Here is a 24,699-nt window from a genome sequence, read left to right as displayed (position 1 = left end):
CTTCTGCGTGGTTGGGTGAAAGGGGCTGGAAGGCGAGACTTGGGTTCCCATTCTAATTCTGTTACATGATGCCCGTGGCAGAAATGGCTAATTGCCTCATAATATAGGCCATGGTTAATCTGCCTTGTCTGGATTTGGAACAGTCTAGAGGCCACACCTATACCATTGTGTAGTGTCTACATGGGTGTTTCCAGAGAGGTTTAACTGAAGAAGGTTGGTCTTGGACGTGGGAAGGACCATCCCATGGGCTAGGGTCCTAGCCCGAGTAGAAAGAAAGAAAATGAAGCTGAACACCAGTGTCGATCACTTTGCTTCCTGTGGATGCAATGTGACCAGCTGTCCCATGTTCCTGACGTCACCCTTCCCTGCCAAGATGAACTGTGTCTCTTCAAACCGTGAGCCAAAATAAGGAAATAAACAACAAATAATAAACCCCTCCTTCATCTTCACCAGCTTCTGTTGTTGTCATAGGAACAAGAGACCTCATACACTATCCATTTCCCCTGCCTTCTTAGTAATGGGATCCCCAGCTGTTAGTTGGACTCACAGCTGCCTGGCATAATTCTTTATTTCTCTGCCACCCCCACGAGCCTCCTGCCTTCTACGTGTGGCCTTGCGACTGACATCTGGCCAGTGACCTGTAGGCCAAGTGATTATACAGTAAGTTTCCAGCATCTTAAGATGGAGGTGCTCATCCTTTTTCCTTCTCTGCTTCATCATCCACCCAGCTGTCTAGAAAAATGTGGCCACCAGCCCTAGCTGCTGTTAAGACTATAGCGTTAAGTGCCACTCGGAAGTGGGACAGTGGTTAGTGGATGGAGATATAGTCTCTGAGAGCCCTAAGCTGCCTGCAGACTTCTGTATGTGAGAGAGAGGAAATCCCCACCATCTTTAGGCCTCCGCATTAGGGCTCTGTTTCTTTTTCTCTTTTCTGAAACGAGTTCTCACGTAGCCCAGGATAGCCTGGCCTGGCTGTATAGCAGAAGCTGGTCTTGAACTCCCCCGACCCCTCCACCCCCGCTCCGTAATCCTCCTGCCTCTATCTCTGAGAGCTGGGATTACAGGCAGGTTCCAGCATGCCCAAGGGTCTGCATTTCTTGAAGCTGTATCTAGTGTTGGAGAATTTCAGTTCCTGCAGATTTTGGTCTCCTCATCTGTAGAACTGAGACAACGCCCACACATCTCAACATATCTCTGAAATGTGTATAGACTCCTGGGCAAGAAGGGAAGTGCTGCTCTCCCCATTCCCTGGCCTCATTTCTGGAGGTGGTACAAGTTGCTTCTGTTTTTCAGGGAGCCCCAGGGAGCTCAGGAGTCTCTGTCCCTGTCTGAAGGGCTTCCAGGCCCCAAATTCAGTCCTCACGTGTCTAAGTCTCCATACACATTCTGATGTTGGTGACACACAATCCTCGTTAAGGGCCTGACTGATCCCAGCCAGATGGGATCCTAATTTAATTAAAACCCTTTAATTACCTGCAACAACACTGCTCTGGAAGTCCAAAGGCAGAAGGGGGGTTGGTGATGGGAGGGGTACTGTTGACAGAGCAGAGGAGTGCCTAGCCTTTCAGGCCTCCGGGAGCTGGCACTGCCTCCTCTGGCTCCCATCCTGGTGGTGGCCACGGAGTACATGGATTAGCCAGCACAGCCAGAGTTCTGGCTTGGTCTATAGGGCACAGCTGGGACATGATGGGAAGGGGTTGTAGCAGAACAGATCCTTGGGAAACTGAGTCCCAGCTCTGAAGCCTGATGCTGCCAGTGTTTTGAGCTGAGAGCAGGACCTGCATCACCTATTTATGGGGACCCTGGCCCCACCCAGGGCACTCTGGGTAGGAGAAAGCGTGGGTTTGTATTTCTTTCCGATGGTCTGGCTAAAGAAATAGGGGCGTCTCTGCAGTTTCCAAAGGAAGTCTATGTCCCTGCAACAGTCTCTCTCAGTGTCCGGGGTGTGGAAGATGAAAAAGGGTCACGTAGGTGGGCTGCAGAGGGGTCATGTGGCTTGAGGACTCCTTCCTGTGATGGCAGAATGAGTTCCAGCCAGGCCAGAGCCTGCCAAGCCCTGGCAAGGACAGACTGAAACCTAGACTCGTGAGCTGGGCTATTTATAGCCCTTGTGGACATCATCCGTTAATACCCCTTCTGTTCTTCCTTCGTACTTATTCACTCAACAAATATTGTTTAATAAAGCCTCTCAAACTTCCAGCTGGTCTCCACTGGGCCAGGAGACCCGGAGATGAGGTGTTGGTTCACATTGGAGCCATAGCCTCAGAGGAAGTGTTCTATTCGGGTCAGTGTGATGCCAGGGGCTGAGAGAGAAACAGGAGTCCCAAGAGGAGGGCGCTCCAGGGTGTGTGACCCACAGAGCCCAACCCTTCCCCATCCGAGTCCCCCTCCAGAACTCCAGCCCAGGAGCTTCTGGGCTTAGCTTTATGGAAGGGGTCTTCTAATGTCTAGGCTTTTGTGCGCTGCCCTTACAATCCTCCTCTCCTGATGCTCCAGAACCCGCTTCTCCTGACATCCCCTCTCCAGACTCTGAAGAGCCTGATTCTGACTTGGCCAGTATTTACAATGCTGTGTATCTGCTAACTTTGGGACTCCTAGAAAACGTGGACATCTCTGATAGACTCAGGAGAGAGAGTGCACACAGAACTCTCTGCCATCAGCCTGGAGGTGCTCCCTGAGACAGGGGATGTGAGACCCCATTTACATGGTCCGGGTGGTACTCTTCCTGGAGTGTAGTATGACGCTACCCAAGCATCTTGGCACATCCAGGTCTGTGTGTCAGGTCCCACCAGCTCGCTGTGCCTGCGGTGGGTGCTGTCTATGTGAATACCCTCACTCTCAGCAGGACAGGAAGTGGCTTCACCTTTATCACTCCTACGTTCCTATGAAGAGCGAGGGCAGCAGATGAAACACAGCATTCAGTGTCAGCACACTTCCCGCCCATCCTTAGTGGACTATGTTGTCTTCTCTAGAATGGTCTTTAAAAACCCACCAGTGGGAGCTGGAGAGATGGCTCAGAGGTTAAGAACACTGGCTGCTCTCCCAGAGGTCCTGAGTTCAATTCCCAGCAATCACATGGTGATTCACAACCATCTGTAATGTGTTCTGGCGCCCTCTTTTGGTGTGCAGGAATACAAGTAGGCAGTACACTGTATACATAATAATAAATAAACCTTAAAACAAACCAACAAAACAACCAGTGAGCTCTTGGGGAATGGTGATGGGTGGGGTCCAACCTAGGATCATCAGTTGTTAAGATCAAGAAATCTGGCTCTTGCTATCCTCTTTATTCTAGGAAGCCTCACCTGGACTCATTTTGTGGCTCAGGAAAGAACAGTCTCCAAGGTGCCAGGGAAGCTGAGCGCTTCTCTCCAGAGTCAGGGGAAGGCTGTGGAGAGGCAGCAAATGTCTGAAGGCAGCCGGGCTTGAGTCTTACTTGCCAGGTGATTTTGGTGCAGTCCTCTGGCCTGAGAGAAAGCAGTGATTTTCCTCCAAGCATACCTGCTCACTGGTGGCTGGAAGGACCGGCCCTGTCAGTAGAGAGTGCTGTGCCCATGTGCCCAGTTCCAGAGTTGTCACTCAGCCACCCACCCCAACTCAGAAGCATCTAGAGGCACAGCTTCTCTTTTACAGGGCAGGCTGTGTAGCCCAGCAGCTGAGGATCAATTCTGGAGCCAGGTTGCCTGGATTCAAATTCCTTTTTTGAGGGGGTGGGGTTTTGAGACAGGGTTTCTTTATGTAGCCCCGGTTGTCCTGGAACTCACTCTGTAGACCAGGCTGGCCTCGAACTCACAGAGATCCGCCTGCCTCTGCCTCCTGAGTGCTGGGATTAAAGGCACGCGCCACCACCACTACCCAGCTTGGATTCAAATTCTTGTTCTGACACATCCTCACTGCAGACTGCAGACAAGTTGGCAAACATCTTTGTACCTGAATTTGTCAATGAGATGGGGATGCTCTTTCCCTCCCGGAAGGTTGTTCTTAGAGTGAGTTAAGTATCTGGAAATGTGTTTTGCACAGTAACAGACTACATCTGCACACTGCAGCCATGACCCCGGGTAGGAGGCTTGGAGGATGGTGGCCATGGGCTTTATCATGCCTTGCTCCAGGAAAAGTGCATAACAAAAAAAAAAAAGTCTTAGGGAACATTAGAAGGCTGTCATGTTTTTTTACAAAACACATTAAAAAACAGGGCCCTTGTTTGCATCCTGTAGCTCCATGGGTCCAGACCTCACTTCTGCTGGCTCTAGAGAAGCCTCTTCCAGCATGAACTGTATATCCCTCTAAGGCCTCTACCCACAAACAATACACAATTCTGAGGGTCTGAGGGTCTTATTTAGGAGTCAACAACCAGAGTGCACCCCCCCCCAAACATACTCTAGGCCTGGGTGCTCTCCCACCCTACTTAGCCAGTCTCAATCCTGCCTAGGCCCCCAGCTGTGCCCTTGTCAAGCCCATCCATTTCCCTTTCTCCTTGGCCACCTACATCATCTTCACCCACTTGGGAAAGAATGGTCTCCAAGGTGACCACATCCTCTTCCTCTGGTTAGGACAAGGTACTATTCAGCCAGCATGCACTGAAGCCAGTTACGTCTGAGTCTTGGACCTCTGCCCCTCAGTGCATTACTACCAGCTCATCAGCCTGGATGGCCCCAGGGTCCCTTGCTGGTACCCACTTCATGTATATAACCCAGCCCTGCCTTGGATGGGACCCTTGAGGGGGGGGACTGTCTGTCTGGCCTCACGGTGGGGTCTCTCATGAGCCCTATGTGAACCGTTTCTTATGCATCCTGGAAGGGTTGAGGACATGGGGGACACTGGACTTGGGTCAGTGTCTCAATCACAGATGAGTCCTGAATTTAGTGGCTATGTAGAAGCCTCCCACAGGGACAGAGAAACAACTAGAGAGGGGCTGCACTCCTCCAGGCTGTTTTTATAGGACATGACAGTGTTTTTGGTTTGGGGGAGCATCAAGTTGAGGTACACTGTGTAGAAAGGCACATAACTAGCCCATTTACTAGCCCTGGCAGCTCCCTGGCCTGGGATGGGGGCTGCTGCCGCTCAGTCAGGCTCTGCCATCTGCCACATCTCCGTGGAGATCAGAACTGAAGGGCTCATTGGAGGCAGAAATTTTCTCTCTCTCTCTCTTTTTTTTTTTAATGCTGCAGGATCAGGCTCAAGATGTCACTCTAGTGAGCGGGACCGGAGACGGGAGAGAAATGTCTAGGAAAACGGGAGAAATAAATGGAAGCTTCCATGCTCCAGAAGGAGGGAGGAAGAGGGAACAGCAAAGACAGGAAAATGAGAAGGAAAAGGAGGAGGATCGTGCAGAGAGGGACTGGATTTAGCATCCATCTTTCCTGGGCCGCTCAAGGCAGCAGCAGCCCAGGAAGCAGGGCTCTGGGCGTTTAAGCAACTTCCTACTGCCAACCTTTATTTTTGTGGAACTACAGGCTGAAGTGGCTCCGTCCTGCCTCTTATCTCCTTCCGGAATGTCTGCTCTCCTGACCTTTGGAAATATCACAATGATGACAGTGAGGATCATAAATGGAGAACCCAAGAGTGATTTCTAGGTGACCAGTGGCCTTTCTACCTCTACACATCGCAGCAGTGAGACACCTGGCACCCACAGGACACTAGCCAGCCGGTCACCTCAAGACACTTTTTCTAGAGTGAGTCCTGCTGTGGAAGACTCCCGCACATCCAGCGGTGCTCCAGTGTGTCAGCCCCTCGCTGTAGATTGCGTTCTAAGAAACCCTGAAAGGAAATGGACTCCAAAAGCCACCTGTGGCACAGGTTAGAAATGGAAACAATCGAGCAGGGCGGTGGTGACGCAGGCCTTTAACCCCAGCACTCAGGAGGCAGAGTAGGCAGATCTCTGTGAGTCTGAGGCCAGCCTGGGCTACAGAGTGAGTTCCAGGACAGCCAGAGCCACACAGAGAAATGCTGTCTCGAAGAAAAACAAACCAACAAACAAATGGAAATACTCATACAGAAACATCAATAACACTGCCAGCAGTTTATCTTTATGGAGACTTGATTCAATGCCATGCTGGGTGTTGGGGATATGACGTTTATTTGCTCACCAATTCCTTAGACATCTATCTGGTATGTCTATTATACAGGTAAGAAAGTAAGAGTTTAGCCTGCTCTACACTCAGGCCAGTGTCACTTAAGGTCCAGATCCCGCATGGCAGCACTCAGCAATGCCAACTCCTTTCATAGCTAGCCCAGACCTTCACTTAGACCCCAGTCTTTCCCAGTTGTGGCCATTACCTCATTTCTACTTAGCTATAAAAAGCACAGGTCAGGGATGGTGGTGCACACCTTTAACCTCAGCACTCAAGACGCAGAGGCAGGAGGATCTCTGTGAGTTCTAGGACAGCCCCAGCTACATAAAGAGACTTCACCCCCACCTCCAAAAACAGACCAAACAAACAAATGAAACAAACAAACAAACAGACCATGAGTCACCAGAGACAAACAAGTGCTTACCTTCTCCCTGGAAGACAGACCTGCTTGTTTCTGCACTGCCTGAGCCCACACCTCCCAGCCTCACTGTAGGCCCTCCCTCCCTACTGAGCTCAGCGGAGCTTCAAGGCTTTCTCTCTACGGGGTCACCCCACCACTCGCAGCTCTAAACATGATCAGGTCTTGTCTAGAGAGATGACTCAGCAATTGAAAGCAAGTTCTGATCTTGCAGAGGACCCAAGTTTAGTCCTTGGCATTCATGTCAGGCAGTTCACAACCCCCTGGAACTTGAGCTCCAAGGGGACCAGCTACCTCAAGGCTGCTTCTGCAGACACCTGCACTTATGTGCACACAGACCCCAGGCCTGACATACAATTAAAAATGTGAGCCGGGCGGTGGTGGCGCACGCCTTTAATCCCAGCACTCGGGAGGCAGAGCCAGGCGGATCTCTGTGAGTTCGAGGCCAGCCTGGGCTACCAAGTGAGTTCCAGGAAAGGCGCAAAGCTACACAGAGAAACCCTGTCTCGAAAAACCAAAAAAAAAAAAGTGTACCCATGCTTTGACTGCATGAGTGTCTGTGTACATGTGTGCCAGATGTCCAGAGGGGCTAGAAGAGGGTATCAGATCTGGAACTGGAGTTATAGATGGTCGTGAGCTGTCATGTGGGTGCTGGGAACTGAACCTGGATCCTCTGGAGAAGGAGCCAGTGTTCTTAACCACTGAGCTCTATCCATCCCTATACAAAAGATTCCTATTCAAAAAAAAAAAAAATCTTTAAAACTTGTTCTCATTCTGTAGAAAATACCCCCCCCCACACACACACACCCTCACGTGCTCCTTCGCTTCCTTTATCCTTCCCATCATAGTCACATCTGAAGATTTGTCAGGACACATTGCCCGGTTATCTACCTGCCTCATTTGCAATCTTGTCCTGAGATGATCACAGTCACCAAGGATTGCTATGTTGCCAATTCTCCTCTACCTCCCTAGTGCTGGGATTAAAGGCACCTGTAACCACCGCTGCCACCACCACCACCCAGCTGGTATGCTGCTGCCAATTATAGTGAACGTTTTGTTTTTGTTTTTGTTTTTGTTTTTAACTTCCTCTCGTTAATACTTTAACATATTTTGTTAAATTTTCTTCTGGTTATCACTTCGTCATTGGTGAATCTTCCTTTAATAAATTTTGTTTTGCTTTTTCGAGACAGGTTTCTCTGTACAGCCTTGACTGTCCTGGAACTCCTCTGTAGACCGGGATGGCTTTGAACTCACAGATTTCCACCTGTCTCTGTCTCCCAAAAGTTGGGATTAAAGGTGTATGCCGCCACCACCTGGCAAATGTTCTAAGCAGTATTTTGTTACACTCTAAGCTCCCACGAGTGCAAGGCAGTTTTACTTGTGGCTGTGTGCCTAGAGATCAGCATACCCCTTGGCATACTGCATGTTAGATCTATGAGTTAACAGTAAACAGCATAAACATTTAAAACATTTATTTTTAATGATGTACATAGGTGTATAGCTATGTACATATGAGTGCAGGTGCCCTGAGGCCAGAGCTGTTGGATCTTCTTGAAGCTAGAATCACAGGCAGTTGTGAGTTGGGTGCTGGGATTCCAACTTGGGTCCTCTGTAAGAACTGTAAACCACTGAGCTACCTTTCTAGCTCCCAAAGATTTTGTTTTTATTTTTATTTAGTGTGTGTGTATGTGTTTATATGCCATGTGTGTGAAGGTCCCCATACAGGCTAGAAGAGGGCACTGGACTCCATGGAGCTGAAGTTACTGGTAATTGTGAGCACCTGACATGTGAGCTGGGAACCTAATGTGGGTCCTCTGCATGAGCAGTACATGCTCTTAACCAGAGCTATCACTCTGGCTTCTCTAAAACCTTTATGGGGCCAAATCAAGGCAAAGATTTTTCAGTTTTGATGGGAGGACCCTGGGACCACCCACCAACAGCTGGGCACACTCAAACGCCCTTTCTTTTCTAGAGAACTTTGAAGGATGCACAGCGGAGGCCGCGGCCCCGGAAGAATTGCTGGTGATGGTGAGTAACTCCCTGGTGCTGATGCCTGCTTTCCATTAGCGCTGCAATCAACACAGGTTTCTAGTACTGGTGAGAGACAGAAATAAAAATGTGTTAATTTACCCAGAGAGATCAAAACGTGTAACATGACTATTGGTTCATGTATCAATGTCAACAGATCTACAGATGAGTAAAACCACATTATTTCATTTTGCCATTAAATGACACAAATGCATTTTTAAATTTACTTATATTTTGTGTGTATGGATGTTTGCCTGCATGTGTCTGTGTACCACAAGCATATTGGTACCCATGGAGGCCAGAAGAGTGTGCTAGGAATTGAACCCAAGTCCTTTGGAAGAGCAGCCAGTGCTGCTAACTCCTGAGCCCTCTCCTCAGACACAAATGCATTTTAAAGTACTGTGGGACAACAGGAAATAACCAGGCACAGGCATCTCCGAGGACAATCTGAAACCACACCAGTGGGGCGCTTGAGCTGGTTCACATTGGCTTTCTAGAGCCAACTGCTAAAGTTTTAGGAATCTTGAAAGCTAGCCGTTAAATAGCCATTATTAAAAAATTACATTCAAAGCCAGGTGGCAGTGGCCCATGCCTTTAATCCCAGCACTCAGGAGGCAGAGCCAGGCAGATCTGTGAGTTCGAGGCCAGCCTGGTCTACAAAATGAGTTCCAGGATGGTCAGAACTGTTACACAGAGAAACCCTGTCTTAAAAAACCAAATAAATAAATATAAATTGTATGACCATACAATTAGCAAAGGCAGTAAGCACTCAAAAGCTCTTTCTAATCATTTCACATCTTACTACTGTCTATGTGCATGAGGTTATTTTCATCTATGGTGTCTGTACAGGGGAGCATCTAGAAAATGGCATACTGCACATCTCTTCCCAATTCTCATTCAGTAAGGTCACCTTGAAGACGTGAAGTCAGCCATGGTGAGAACATTTGCATCATGCAGACTGGCAAAGGGCTTCTGTACTTAGGAGCTGAGTAACATGCCTTCAGTAGCATACCACTGAACCAACCACTGGCCCATGAAAACATTTAAGGTGTGAAGAAACTTCTACTTGAAAGATAGGCTGAAAAAGCATAGAAACAGGTCTTTAGGGAATCATTCTCTAAAGAAAGTAGACTGAAGCTGGCTGTTCTCTTCTTCAGCTAGAATCTACAATTATTCTACAAACATGACTTTCACCACACAAGTATCAGTGGCTGAAGTGGTCTTAAACTCAAACGATCAAGTGAACAGCCTGTATACCATTACACACAAAAATGAATGTGTTCACCGACTAACTGAATTATGTTATTAGGGGTTGGTTCCTTTCTTTTCTCACCGCCAAACTTGTGCCAAGAGTAGCTTGTACTCAAGTCTGTTGATTTGTCCCGTTGGCCTTGGCTTCTTCCTCCATCATGACTGAAAATGCTTTACAGTCACCGCTCTTCTCCTAACATATGCTAAGGCCTCTCTGGTTTTCTTCCACCTCTAGCAGATTTCATTGGCAGAGCAGATATTCTACCCTCTATCCTAGACTCAGCCTTGGAAGGACGAGGATCTCCAGTGCAATGCAATCATTTGCTGGTCTTTTACTCTCTGTCACTTTGGGCACATCTCCTCTTTTCTGGGTATCTGTTTTCTCCGACATGAAAAGATGGATTTCGTGGCCACCTCCTTCAATTTGGGAAGAAGTCACCATTAAAACCTTTTCGCTGAGCATTAGTGGCTAAGTCCATGCTACCATCAGGCAAATGTGGCTTCTCATCTTCTCTTTGGTCCTTGGGTCTAAGCACCAAATATTCTATTGCCTGTTACTTCTTGGCTCTGGGCCAGGAGGTGTGACCTTGAGGAAGTGACATTTCCACCTTTCCAACTTATACAACTTGGATGAATGAGAGCCACACAAGCCAAACCAGTAAGTGCTCAGGATGCCTGTGACATCTGTCAGCTGCAGGTACATTCCTATCCTGGAGTGGCATGTACTTTATCTTCATAATGTCTTTCCCCTAGAGTTGATCCCTTCAACTCCTTAATCATTTCTGCTGCTTGTATTGAATTCCCTCAAGTCTAGAATTCTCTTTTTCTCAGAGTGCAGAAGTCAGCAAACAGTATTGCAGATGTCACTTCCTCCTCCAGTGTTACAGACAGGATTTACAGAGGGGAGTGCTCATTTTGCTAATGGCTTAAAGATCCCATCAGTCAACAATATTCAAGTTCTGTTCTCATCTGGAGGTCAGAGCTTCGGGTTCTCCCAGCTCATTATCCCAAAGACTGATCTTCCTACAGCTGCTTTCTTGCTCACTGTATCCAGGAGGCATCCACCTAACGGGTCAAAGGGCCCACAGGGGCACAGTCGCCTCTGAAATTAAAAGCGGGAAAGTACAGCTACCTTGTGCATACACGTACACAGCAGGCCAGCGACACTTACCTGAATGTTAGATTAGTCAGCAAGTCGTCAGAAATGAATCTAAACGGTGGAGGGCAGAGGCCAATGGAAAGTCACAAGACAAAGGAAACACACAGGGCCCAGGCTGATTAAAAAGATAATGAGTTGTGGAAAGTAAGGTTGGGTGCCAGCCAAGAATTAGTCTTTAACAAAGGTATACCGAAGGATCCACCGCAGCCATGTTGCACACTGATTTAGTGGTTCTTTTATAGGAGTTGAAGGGCCAGAACAAAGCACTAGTTGGATGGATTCGAGCGCAGCAGCTCCACCCTCCCCAGTTTGTTGTCTGCTCACAGAGAAGCTGTTTTCCCTTCATCCGCACGGGCTTAGCCAACATGGCGGCCCCATAATAGGTTGAAGGCACATTTTAAAAGGAACTCTCAGAACTGGTCCAGCCAGAGATCTTTTGGCCCGTTGCAGGATCTTCATGTTCCTGGCTGGAATTAAGAAGAAAAGCAAAGCAGCAGCAGCTCTCTGAGAGCTTAAGGCCAGCAGCAGCCTTATCAGTGAAAAGGGAAAGAGGGACATTTCTTTCCTAAATTGTTCAAGCCTATAAAGGTCTCCAAGCTGCCTGGTAACCACAGACAGGTTTAATCTCCACGTGGGGAATGGGAAATTCTCCCTACTCCCACTCCCCCCATGGATGGCCAGATATGAGGTAGGGGCTGACCACAGGGAGGTGGGGAGATGGAGACACGGCCAGATATTCTCTTTGGTCCCAAAACCGCAACTCTGAAGGTTCTGTGGAACTACTTGCCTGAAATACTGTTTTGATAAATAAGCCGTATCCTTGTGGAATTGCCATCTCCAACTGTCCCACTGGCACGGGCAGCTCTGCAGTGACGGCACACGGCCCAGACTGTGGAGTTAACCTGAATTAAATTTCAGATGTGCGGGAGCTAAGGGAAGAGGTGGTGGCGGTGGGAGGTTTATGAACAGTATGCTGAGGCTCTGATGTTGTCATAACCAGATGGCTTCAACTGTATCTTTTAAACAAAAACAAACATGGCCAGAAATAATATAATAATAGGAGAAGCATTGAGCAGCTTCATCTACACCTGAAATTCCATCAGTTTTCAATCCACAGCGAAGTCCACGTTGGAAATTCTACAAGTATGGAAAATTCCAGAAGAGATCTTTATCCTACCAAAAGCCAGATGTCAGGACAGCTCCTTCCTGAGCGCACATGCTGAGTCCTCCATCCTCAACCCCAGGGCTGTGAGTGAAGCTCAGGAAAGCAAATCTGCTTCACCCTGCTGGGAGCTCCGAGGAGCAGGCCAGTAGAGGCACCTTTCTGGAGCTTTGTTCTTACTATTCCCAGAGGAAGCAAGCTTCACTTCCAATTTTGTACCTAAGCACTCCAGAAATGGAACTTCCTCCACTCCTTACGTAATCTTCAGGATATGACATTAGACGATCTGGTACTCAGTACTCGTGTGACCTTAGGCATGCGCCTACCTCCATTTTCACCTTTCCCAGCTACAGACCAACACTACCTATCACCTGTCCAACCAAACTCATCGAGAAGTTGAGGGGTTTCAAAGGACACTGCAGAGGAAGGTCTGCTGAGAACAGAAGGCTGTAGCACACACACAGAGGCAGTATGGGCAAAGGAGATGTGCCCACTGGATTACCACATCTGTGCACCAATTTGAAAAGCGGGGGCCAAAGCAACAGTGGTCAGTACACAGGGAACCAGACACTTCCTTACAGAGGTCACACTTGGGAGGAAACTGAGAAGGGGCACAGAATGCAACAAAACAAGTCCCACTTATGAAAAAACTGTCTCTAGCTCGTACATACCCAGCCCAGCAGTAGGCACACAATGAAAACCAGAAACTTTGTGAAGAGCAGCCACAGAAAGGAAATGGAATGTGAAAAGGGCCGAGTTTCCATCTAAGGTTAAATAATACAACCTTGGCCAAACAATGTATTTTTAGTTTAGTGCTGTGGAGCCGGGAGCCCCATGCATTCCTGTGAGCTCACTGCAAGTTAAGACCCTAGCTTCCCCAGAAATACACCAGTCAGTGACAAGACCCATCAGAGACAACAATTTCCCTTTATTTAATCTCCATATTCATGTCCCCTGAATTTTTTTTTTTTTTTTTTTTTTTTTTTTTTTTGTATTTTGTTAGGAGAAATGAGATTGGGGATTAGGTATTAACACACACAGGGTGCAGAAAAGGCCCACTACAATTGCTTGCCTTGGCAGAGTAGACCTGGTCCCAGCCTCTCATCAGGACATGGTTGGCAGCTCCTCAAGGAGGACAAGACTGGCAGATGCTCAAAAGGAAACTTGAGATTATGGAGAATAAATAAATCCCTACTGCTTCTTGGACATTTCAGATCTAATCCCTGAAAGATGAAGATCAAACCAGGCCTTCAAAACCCCATAAGCAAGAAACTCAGACCCATGAGACAAGCCAGGTGAGTGAAACAAAAGACCAGAGATACTACACAGTACAAAATAGTAATTATTTATATTTTCAAAAAGAAAAAATTAACATTTGGAAGTCTCCCCTTTGGAAGAGGGGCCAATCAGAAGTGACAGGACGGCTCCTATGCAGGCGACAAGTCAGGTACAAACAGCTGGGCATTCTGGGCTGGCATTTTTTTCACATAGCAATAATAATAAAATTTCTTTTTCTCTTATGTATTTTCTGGATTTGTTTCTTCTTCTTCTTCTTCTTCTTTTTTTTTTTTTTTAGAAAAATGGAGGAGGAAGGGAAGAAAAAATAAAATCAGAGAAAAATGAAAAAAAAAAAACCATTTTCCACGATATCTAAAAACAGAACCATAGTTCTTGTCAAGACAGTATGAATTCTGGATGAATTATTTTTTCCAGTTTTCAACATCAATAAAGATTTTGCAAAAGCCACTACCATCAAAACACTCCTCTTCCAGATCAAATCGCCTCCTCCCCTCTGCCTTCATGTGCCACTTTCGCTAAGAGGACAAATGGATGGGCTCTGTTCTTGCAAACAGTAAGTGCGAACAAGAGAGCTCTTCGGATACTTGAATGGTAGTGAGGAGTTTTCACAAATATCCAAGGTTTAGCACAGTTGGAAGGACTAAAATTTGCTTCTTTCAACATAAATACTACTGGAATCCTCAAACTGATTTTTGAAAAAAAATTCTTCTTTCCTTTTCCCTTCTCTTAAAACTAAATGTCCTTTTTTTTTTTTTTTTTTCCTTTTTGCTCCAGGCACCTGACGATGTGCTCTGCTCAGTCAGATGCAGGCAGGTTTCTCCGAAGTACCACTCCTGGGATGTGCTCGGGGCCAGCGCCTAAACTGCATCCCAGTGTCAGACTTGGTCAGGCCACAGGGAACACGGTGACACGGCAACAGGGTTTTCATTAGGTTGAGTAGCCCCAAGTCCTGGGCCCTTCCCTCCCCCCCGTTCCCCTAAGTTATTTAGTGCTGTTTTAAAGTCTGGGTCATGGTGCAGTCTTTCCCCGACACAGAGTAAAAGCTCCACAGATTACACTGTCTACCTGGTGGTCAGTGGCAGCAACAGTGGCTGCTGCTTCTGGAAAATAAATGGAGTCTCACAACTGGCAGGATCTTAGGACTGCTTCAGGCGTTTGCGTGGGGGCCCCAGGAAAGGGCATTGTGCCGAAGCCAGAGAGCGGTATGCTTCAGCCACTAAGTGGGGATGTGACACCACCATTGACTTCCACCCAGAGGTCTCCAAGACATCCGAAGCATGACTAGGAGAAATGTGGAGAGAGAGGTTACCAAAGGGAGTGTACACATGAACCAAACAGCTACCTAGATAGCCTTCTTTTTCAGTGTTTGGTGTAGGTGTTAATGCAACCAACACTACCCAGACAGAACCCTTAACATGCAGAAGAATGTGCTTGCTAGACAATGTGCAGACTGGTGACTGGGCCATGGCTCTTCTAATCCCCAAAACTTGGACTCAGAGGCACTGCATTCTCAAAACGTGGGCTGTTCATCACACTCAACATTGATGATATTTATATTCACAGATGCTAATCAAGAGAAAGAGCAAGGGCTTCCTTAGATATCCAGCTCTGAGCTCCCACGTGGTGTTGCCAAACTAGTCTTGTTAACCATAAGGCACATCATAGCCAGGGCCCATCTGATGGTCAGAAAAGAGATGGTAATAACCACTTTTTGCTCAATGGTTGAGTTACCTTCTAAAAAGTAACAAGCACATATCCAACATATAGTGAGCCCTGTACAGAACTGACGCTTACTGGTCCTTCCCTTTCTCTTCAGTCTCAGGCTAACACCTTAGAAACAACCATGTAACTAGGCCTAGAAGACATATTTCCCATATTTGGGTATTTTCTGTTTTAAAACTGTCCACTCATCTACCTGAACATCTTAGCCTTCTTAATTCCAAGGTGCTGTTGCTAGGACTTTTTTTTCCTCCAATCAGGTAAGGGAGTATAGAGTATGTCCCAATGAGAAGAAGGACTACAGATATAACTTGTCTTAGCTCCTTCAAAGTACTTTAGAAAGTGCTGTGGTGAGGTGACCTGTCACTTGGAGTGAAGTAACCGATCTGGTAGACTGTTTCCCTTTCCAAAATCGTCTTTGACAATCAGCTAATATCTATCTCTTCTCATTCCCTGAGCCCACCAGAGACTATAAAACATATTTGACTAACTCATAAAAAAATGAACCTCTATTCTCCTGGAATTGCTCTATCTTTTTTTTTTCCCCCAGTGAAATTACAGTGAGGTTGCTGTCATTTGGAGCACACAGCTTTTCCAGGCCAGCAAGTTATCACTACTCAGCTACACCGCTGTTTGGAAGTAAGGGGCTTCACTCATAACTAGAACCCGATCCCTGCAAACAAAACCATTTCACACTGTTGAGCTGAATAGAAAGATGAAAATTCTCTACTTACTACCAAAAGGTTAATGAAGCTACTCGCTCACTTTACTCACTAATTCAAAGTCTTTCTTATTTTGTTATCCCAATTATTCTCAGAGATGAACTTTGAAGATGCTACTCACTAGTTGATGAAATCCACTGCCTGAGTTTTCAGTTGATCTGCGCTGTGGAGGTCAGCCAGGATGAGAATTTCTGCAGCGTTCTCCACGGAGAGGTTACTGCAGAGGGCATCCTCGCACATGACCTTCAAACGCTCCAGGGCATACTGTAAAACAAGCAGAGCTGTCGTCAGAGCAGCAATCGCTCAGGGCTGACACTACTGAAGTTGTTCTCTTCAGGGGCACTGCTGTCCAGCTGGTATGGGAAGAGAATTGCAGAGCGCAGGAAAAGCCACCCCACAGTTAGAAACACAGCCGCTCAGAAGGTAGCTGTTTAAGCCTGAAACAAAGACAACCGAAGTAAGGGTGGCATCTATCAAATTCCAAGGTCTACCTGCTAGAAAATGGCAGTCAGAGCAGAGCCCACCCCAAAGCTCACAGTATCACCTGTCTTTCGTAAACAATCACTACCTACCCTGACAAGGAGGCATTAGCCAGCCAACATTATATTACAACTTCTGCAGTCTCACTACTTAGAGCCGACTGAATTAAAGCACAGCTCTTTTTGCTAAGCAGTGTCACTACCCTGGCAAGATTCTCCAAATGACCTATCAAGCTGCGAAAAGCCAGCTGTGGTGGCCTTCACCAGCATCTCTGCCATACATTGTTCCTGAGAGTGAACCAAGGGCTTCTCTGAAATAGGGAAAGAGAAATCAAATCCTATTTTACTGGGGTTGAGATTAAGATTCTCAGGGTAAAGGGACAAAGCAACAGAAACACTGGTTCCAGTTTCAGTTTCAAACTTCTATTTTCTAAATAGACACCACAAACATCTGGAAACGGAAGGTCTGACTAGGCTGATGCCACTCTGCTACTTGCCCTAATACAGCACGGACTTACTGAGGAATAAAGAAGGCATGAAGCAAAATGCCATTCATTACTTCACAGGGGAAGCATTTGCTATGAGGTTTTCCAGTCTCTCTACAGATCCTTCACCCTCAGGCCTCAGAATTCGGTGACGCAATGCCCCTCCAGGCTGAACCACAGCAATCAAACCAAGACAATTTTATTATGAATTTCAGGCAAGGAGGCATACCTGCTGGTACTGTGATCTCCTGCAGCAAAAAGGAGCTTTATTGGTTTTGGTGCTGCTTTAATTTCTTACATTTGAGTAACTGGAAAGCAGTTTCCATGGAAAAGGGAATGATAGGAGACAAGCAAGAAACCAGAGTGTGGGAAAGGCGAGTAGGTGCCCCGTCTTTCTACAGTGCTATTTCGACTGCTCCTCTTACCTGTCCTTACACATTCTTTTAAAAGGACTTCTGCTGTGAATAGCTCTGAGCCCGCCTGCATAATTAGACAAAAGTAGCCACTCTTGTCTCTTGGGGGACAAAGTTTTTTTTCTTAATTATGCTTCTGAAAACCCTGCCTAATGGCAGTACTTACTCAGGAGATTGAAATTGTGTCTCCCAGGCCTGGCCAGCGTGTTTTGTTTTGTTTTTGGTCTAATTACACATGTCCCCAGGAGATCGGAAAGGCTCAGAAGAAGCTGTTTCAGCCTCCAGGGTAAATTCTAGATGTTTAGATTCTTCCATGAAAGACCTTTTACTGTTTTCCTAAACTCATAGAGAGGTGTAAAGGTAAAACATGCTTTCAAATAGGCTTGACTCAAAGGCTGCCCAGTTGGAAATTCTGAATGGAATTTGAAAATGCACCATCAGCTATCCCCACCCCTCCCCCTTTTTCACTGAGACAGGGTTTCTCTGTGTAGCTCTGAATGTCCTGGAACTCACTCTGTAAACCAGGCTGGCCTTGAACTCAGAAATTTGCCTGCCTCTGCCTCCCGAGTGTTGGGATTAAAGGTGTGTGCCACCATTGCCCAGCAACTTCTCATTCATAAATTTATAGCATTATAGGAATTCAACTGCTTTCTATTTTAAAATCAGAAGGAAACATGCTTCATTGAAACCACCACTCACGTGGCAATTCAGGCTAATTTCCATGCCTCATGCCCCACCATTTTAGCTGAGAATGAAAACCGAGAGGCACAGAAGTTTTTAACTTTGGCTCTAAGGATGTATAACTTTGAGTTTCAGTGTTTCTGTCTAAAACGTGGGCTCATCATTCTCACAGGACCTCAAAGATAAGGTATATAAGCACAAGTAACCACTTCATTGGAAACCAGATCCAGGTCAGACAGAACCATAGCAACTCTATGAAAATGGGCTTGGGCTAGGCTTGGGTACACGTAGCTAAACCCAGTACTCAGGAACTAAGCAGGGTGACTGTGAGGTCAAAGCCAGCCAGGGCTATAGAGCAAATCCCTATTTCAAAATAAACAAAAGATGAGCACTGGACTGTGCTAATTTCACCCAGCTTAAAGACAATACTTTCTTACTATCTATTAAAACCAAGTTTCTCCTAGTCAGAAATGAGGTTGACTAGAAAGGTATAGAGTTTTCATGTTGCCAACTACTAATCAAGTCTGGAAAGGTGTTAACAAGAATAGTTACTATTCCAATCTTCATCAAAAGCAATGATTGGGTCTAATGCCTCACATTCAGCAATACTCCAAAGTGCTGATTATGGATAAACCTCTGCTGTAAGTCTAGGGATCCTCCTTTGTCCTCAGACACAAAAGGAGGTATAAGGAGACAATTCTTCAAAGCAAAACCTGGAAAGGCTCTGGTGCTCTTAGCTAGACCTACTTCTTCCTCAGAAAAGTACTGGGACTTGGACACAACAGGATGAGGTAGCATTCCCAGCAAGCATCTGCTTTCTCATGAGGTCTCGAGGAGGGAAGAGAGAAGAAAACAAAACTTGCAATGCACATTAAGAAGTTCTAGCTTCTGAGGACTCCTGCAGGAAAATGGTTCAGTAATCTCTCCTTTCTCTCTCCCTCCCTCCCCCCCCCCCCTCTCTCTCCAAGACAGGGTTTCTTTGTGTAGCCTTGCCTGCCTTGGAACTAGCTCTGTAGACCAGGCTGGTCTCAAACTCAAAGGAATCTTCCTCTGCAAAGGTGTGTGATACCACTGTCTGCTACTATTTTCTTTCTTTAAAATTATTTATTTGAAAAAAGAAGACAGGAAAAAAAAAAAGTCAGGCAGTGGTGGTACATGCCTTTAATCCCAGCACTTGGGAGGCAAAGGCAGGTGGATCTCTGTGGGTTCAAGGCTAGCCTGGTCTACAGAGTGAGTTCCAGGACATCCAGGGCAACACAGAGAAACCCTGTGTTGGTCAAAAAAATAGACCAAAACAAAAACAAAAACAAACCCCTCAAAACATTTATTTATTTATTTATTTATTTATTTATTTATTTATTTATTTATTTATTTATTTATTTAGTGTGTGGAGGGGCATGTGTGTGGAGGTCAGAGGACAACTTGTGTGTGGGCATCAGTTCCTACACCCTGTGGGTTCCAGGAATTGAACTCAGATCCTCAGACTTGGCAGCAAAGCACCCTTACCCACTCAACTACCCTTGAGCCTATAGGCCCAAGACTATAGTCTTTTTTATAAAGTTTGAATAAGTTAATGAAGTAAAAAATATCTTGAAAATTATAAAATACAACCCAAATGTTAGCATTACTTGAATGTTTACTCTTCTTTTTTTTGGTTTTTCGAGACAGGATTTCTCTGTGTAGCTTTGCGCCTTTCCTGGAACTTGCTTTGTAGACCAGGCTGGTCTCGAACTCACAGAGATCCGCCTGCCTCTGCCTCCCGAGTGCTGGGATTAAGGTGTGAGCCAAGACAGAGTAAGAAGAGGGGTGAATATCAAATATACCCTTCTGTTCCATAGTTAGGGTGACCCTGATAGTTTACCGTTCAGAGCACGACACCTGACAGCTTTAGTACCAAAAGGTTACTACTGTGTTGGAACAACAGGTATAAATGAGATGGCCCTGCCTAATTAAGCTGTATGTGTGCCCACTTCATCCATGACACAGCACACAAGCCCTATCACAAAACTAACACCTGGTCCTATGACTCTTTTCCTGTTCTCTCTTATCTTACCTTGTCAGCAGCTGCCAGCAAATCATCAGCCATTTTGTCAAGGTTCGGAGCCTTCCCCGTGTAAATGAAGCACATCATTTCCTTAAAAACTTCAGGTTCCACGTCATTAATTTCAACCCGATTCTATGCCAGAAAAGTTGAAAATGAGAAACATTCCAACAGAACACATTCCTAAACTATATCCATGGTTTTAAGTTCTGGCGAGGAAAGAAGCCTGTACACGGATAGGAAATACCTCTCACTATCCTCTCACAATTGGTTATTCTCGTAGCTCTTCCTCCCATCATTGTGTACTACACCGTTATTTTATTTTCTCAAACACGGTAGCAAAACAAAACAACTACGTGTGTGTGTGTGTGTGTGTGTGTGTGTGTGTGTGTGTGTGTGTGTGTGTGTGTGTGTTTTGTTTTCTTTTAAATCTCTAGGCTTTCTAGTATCTTTAACCCCAACTACTGAGATGACTGCTGAACAGTAAGTCCACGTCACCTGGGACATCCCCAGACCACCCATCTGCTCTCAGAAGGTGTCTGTTTAAGAAACTGTACTTTAATAACATGGCAAGAAAAAAATCATTACAAAAATAAATCTGCCAGACTGGGAAGGCCTGACTGTAGTCACCGGGTTACAAAGACGCGTGTCCATCCTGTTACACACCTTTTTGCTCTCCTCCATCTCGTGTTCAAACATGGCACTGAAAACTGGAGACCGAGCTACAAAGTGAGAGGGAAGTAAAGAGGTTATCACACGGGAACCGCTCCATCACTCCAGTAATTATGACGACCTTTGTTCTTCCTGTCCCACTTCCAAGGAAATGCTCTTGGTCTCAAATCACATTGGAATTATAAAACATATTCTTCTTCTTCTTCTTCTTCTTCTTCTTCTTCTTTTTTTTTTTTTTTGGAGACAGGGTTTCTGTGTAGCTTTGGAGCCTGTCCTGGAACTCACTCTGTAGACCAGGCTGGCCTATGATCTGCCTGCCTCTGCCTCCTGAGTGCTGGGATTAAAGGTGTGCACCACCACTGCCCAGCAAAACACGTTTTCAAAACATTTCTTTGGCTCTACTTTAATCATCCACATTTTAAGGAAATTATTAATCTGTGTTGGACAACAATGGTATATACAATGGTATATACTGTGTAGACTTTGAAGTTCAAATGGAAGGTATGCCATGGTCTAAGCAGGGTGTTCTAATAACTGGACTTTTGGCTGCAGCAATGAATGGCATCTCTAGAGAGACCACACAGGAAGAAGGTCAAGAGCCAGGTTCAATGGCATGCACTAGCTTGATGATGAACATTTCTGGCAAGTGTCTATTCCTCCAGCTATGTGTTCTCAGTGAAGTTGATATCATCCCCAAAAAACCTGCAAGATCCTTAGACAGTATAACAGTTTATGGCCCTTCAAAGTTCTTTTCTGTTTGGCAAAATTATCTTCCTTAACATTTATTTTCTTTCATCACAGAGAATTCAGTTTTTTTCTTTAGAAATGAGAATGAAGAAAAAAGGTCAAGAAACAGTGCTATGGTCCATGTACTTTCTATGAACACCCATGAAACACCACACATACACACAAAAAATAAGTAAACTAAATTTTAACCATGAGAAATAATACAAGAACTCAAATTTTTTCATGTTGCTGAATAAATCAAGAGTTGGGGTCAAAGTTGAAATTCCCAACCCTGTACCTAAGAGTAGAAGGACAGATGGTAGGTGAAAAAGGGGCAGAGACCTACAACGTTTAGACTGTAGTTCACATCAGAAAGAACTCATTTTACCTCTGCTATTTTCCAGGTAAAATTATTTAACCCTCTGAACCATTTACCCCTGCTTCTCCTGCATGCGTGCGTGCGTGCGTGCGTGTGTGCGTGTGTGTGTGTGTGTGTGTGTGTGTGTGTGTGTGTGTATAACTTAATGTATATAAAATTTAAATTTTCTTAAATTTAGAAATAAACCAGGCATAGTGGCGCACACTTGTAAGGCAGGAGAATTCTGAGTGTGAGGTCAGCCTGGGTTACATAGCAGAAATATCTCCCCACTTTTTAAGACTTTAAACGTGAACCTCAGTATTTTCATCGATTTCAGAAGGCTATTTTTTCCCAATGGTCTTATCTCAGAAGAGTTATAGACTATTTGGTGCTCATGGACTGGTGCTTAAATACAAAGAGAAGGTCCATAGCAGCAGGCGGGGCGACTGCAGCTGGTGCAATGGAGCAGAATTCCCAGCGAGAATAGAGGGACACTGCGGCAGACCCTTAGGGCTGGCAGACGTTTGAAGGAGCAGGTGAAGAGGGAGGGAGGGCACCAGGAGAAATAGCTTGGTGACGAAGTGTTTGCTGAGCACGTGTGGGGCCCAGGGCTTGCTATCCTGCCCCATAAAGAGGAAGAACAGGCAGTCAACGAACCAGGAGAGAACTGGAGCACAGAGTCAACTAGTATATGATCCGCAGCCTCTCAAACTTAGGAACTAGCAGGTAGTTCACGTAACTTTAGAAAATTGCTTTCCTGGCAAGGAGGTGAACTGAGGACAATGTGGGGAAAGGAAGCAGACAGCGAATATGCTACTTCAAGAAATTTAGCTCAGAGTATGTGGGGAGAAAGAGCACACAGACTGAGAAAACAAGGTTTCTAGGAAGGCAGGACAAGATTCAGAGAGCAGCAGTATACAAAACAATCCACTCTGAAGTTGAGGGATACCTCCTTGCCACTGAGAAGGCAGGTGAGAAAACAGCAGTCAAAGATGTTCCTACAAAAGGGCCTCTTGGAGGGAAATGTGGGCAAAAGCATCATTTAGGAGTTGGAGGAGGTTAGAGGGGGTATGGCAGAAGTCTGAAACATCTACTGTTGGGAAAAGAAGGAAGCTGACTGTACCTACAGAAAGATGCACTGGGGGTGGGGGTCAGTGGATAAAGTGCTTACTGTACAAAGCAGGAGGACCTCTGTTTCGATCTCTAGTGCCCACTTAAAAGCCAGGCATACATCTTTAACTCCAGCATTGGGTGAGGACATGGGAGGGATGTCCAGTAAAAGTGGTGAGCTCATGCCACTGAGAGACCACAACTTCAAAAGTAAGATAGAAAGTAACAAAAGAAGACATTCAACTTCTGGTCTCTGCACATATACACACAGTAATGTACTTGCACACACATGAAAAAACATGCTTGTACCACATACACAAGCAAGAAACAAACATTAAAAGAGAAAAAGAGGTGGGGGGGGAGGAAGGAGGGGAAAAGAAAGAAGCATGTTGAGGGCCTCACTATACAGGCAGACACTAGTCTGAATTGCTCACTTCAACATTGACAATAATACCGAGGTGAAGCAGAGAATGGGAAGTTGTCCCATGAGACAGCTTGAGCTCATTTCAAGTGTGAACCTTGGAATGACAGAGCTCAGACATCTCAACAGAGGAGTCTTGGGAAGAAGTATGTTACTTGGAGAGTCACACAATACTCTCACATGTTCTGTGCTCTGCAGAGCAGTATGTAGCTATGACCCCCCTTTTCTATAAGGATGAAGTCAGCCCTCTCTCAGTTCCTCCTCTGGTGAGTCTTTCTTGTCTTAAAGATCAAGGAACTGAGAGAACAAGACTTGATCCTCTGGGTCAGTAGCAATAGTCTCATTCTTCTTATATGTTTACAGTGAAGATACAACTTAAGTATCTGAGGCTGAGGTCTCAGCTTGATAAATACTTAGTCCCTTGACCAGAATCCTCTCCATTGCATTCAAAGCCCAACTAGGAGCTACCTGCTCTTAGGTACTCTGGGAGCTATTTTCCAAGTGCAAAGATATGGAATAGTTTTGTATAACCATCATTTATACTTTGAAAACGGTAGCCTAAGAGTCCACTCTAGAGACAAACCAGAAATGCTATTTTTATGGAAAGTAGCCTTTTTGGTTATGAGAACTCTCTTTAGAATATAAAAATACGGTCCAGTTATGGAGGCATATGCCTATTATTCCAGCACTGGGAGTGAGGGTAAGGTTAGGACTGAAAGTTTGAGGACAGTCTGGGCTAACCTAGCAAGTTCCAGGTCAGCCTAAGCTACAAAGTAAGACCCTGTCTCAAAACACCAAAATGAAAATAAATTTTAAAAATGTATTTAGGGGCAGAGTTCAAAAGTTGAAGTTGTCCAAAGACAATTTTGCAGCCACAATTTTTCCTATTGCATCAAAATTATAACGTGAACCATGAATAAATACCAACCTGCTAAGATGGCCTTGTGAGCCTGGAATTCTTGGCCAGCCACACACAGGCAGCAGTCTGTGAATCGAGAATTCTCCCACAGCCCTCCTAATTCATCTGCCAGCCGGCACTCAGGAACCTTTACCATGTTCATGGTATTCTGCCCAGAAATATTGACGGAATCTTGTACTACACTCACCTGTGAAATATAAGGAGACAGAAACAAAGCTTTCGTTACCAGCAGGTGGAGAGAGGCCTGCTGCCACAGTGCTCCAGAAGATTTAGGTAACATATTTTCTTGAAACCACCCCCACTAATCAAGACCTTCTCCTTTGGATCAATTTCCCCATTTATTATAATCACACTTCTTTTAGACCACACTGTAGGACAATGACCGCCTCATAGAGCACGTTCTTCTCCAGTTTCTAGTAAGTTCCATCTCCTTGGAAACCCAAGCACAGCTACCAAGGAGAAACCGTCAGGGACAAATGCTTAATTTCAAGTATTCCCCTTAAGAGCTACTATAGAGGTCACTGTCTTAGTTAGGGTTTTATTGCTGTGAAGAACACCATGACCA

General features: G+C 45.7%; 1 protein-coding gene across 10 annotated transcripts in view; it reads right to left on the bottom strand.

Moving 5' to 3' along the window:
• Positions 1–7,946: 7,946 nt before the first annotated feature.
• Spop (speckle type BTB/POZ protein) overlaps positions 7,947–24,699 on the bottom strand; it is a 90,350-nt gene continuing 73,597 nt past the window's right edge. For 4 of the 10 annotated variants that reach the window (XR_013041867.1, XR_013041871.1, XR_013041869.1 and 1 more), the window contains 7 exons: positions 24,144–24,321; positions 20,595–20,650; positions 19,941–20,063; positions 15,951–16,093; positions 14,454–14,669; positions 9,428–9,595; positions 7,947–8,583 (listed from right to left, as the gene is read on the bottom strand). Coding sequence is in view for 3 of the 10 variants with exons in the window: in XM_016008902.3 (XP_015864388.2) it covers positions 14,525–14,669; positions 15,951–16,093; positions 19,941–20,063; positions 20,595–20,650; positions 24,144–24,321 (645 nt within the window). In the remaining 7 variants the exon portion in view is untranslated. Of the gene's footprint in view, positions 8,584–9,427; positions 9,596–13,418; positions 14,670–15,950; positions 16,094–19,940; positions 20,064–20,594; positions 20,651–24,143; positions 24,322–24,699 lie in introns of those variants that run through there. The other 6 variants (XR_013041866.1, XR_013041872.1, XR_013041870.1 and 3 more) reach the window with 2 other exon arrangements.

Source organism: Peromyscus maniculatus, chromosome 8 (genome assembly GCF_049852395.1).
Source record: "Peromyscus maniculatus bairdii isolate BWxNUB_F1_BW_parent chromosome 8, HU_Pman_BW_mat_3.1, whole genome shotgun sequence".
In the NCBI taxonomy this organism is placed as follows: domain Eukaryota; kingdom Metazoa; phylum Chordata; class Mammalia; order Rodentia; family Cricetidae; genus Peromyscus; species Peromyscus maniculatus.
Note: the sequence above shows the minus strand (reverse complement) of the source record. Positions and strands in the feature narration are given on the sequence as shown.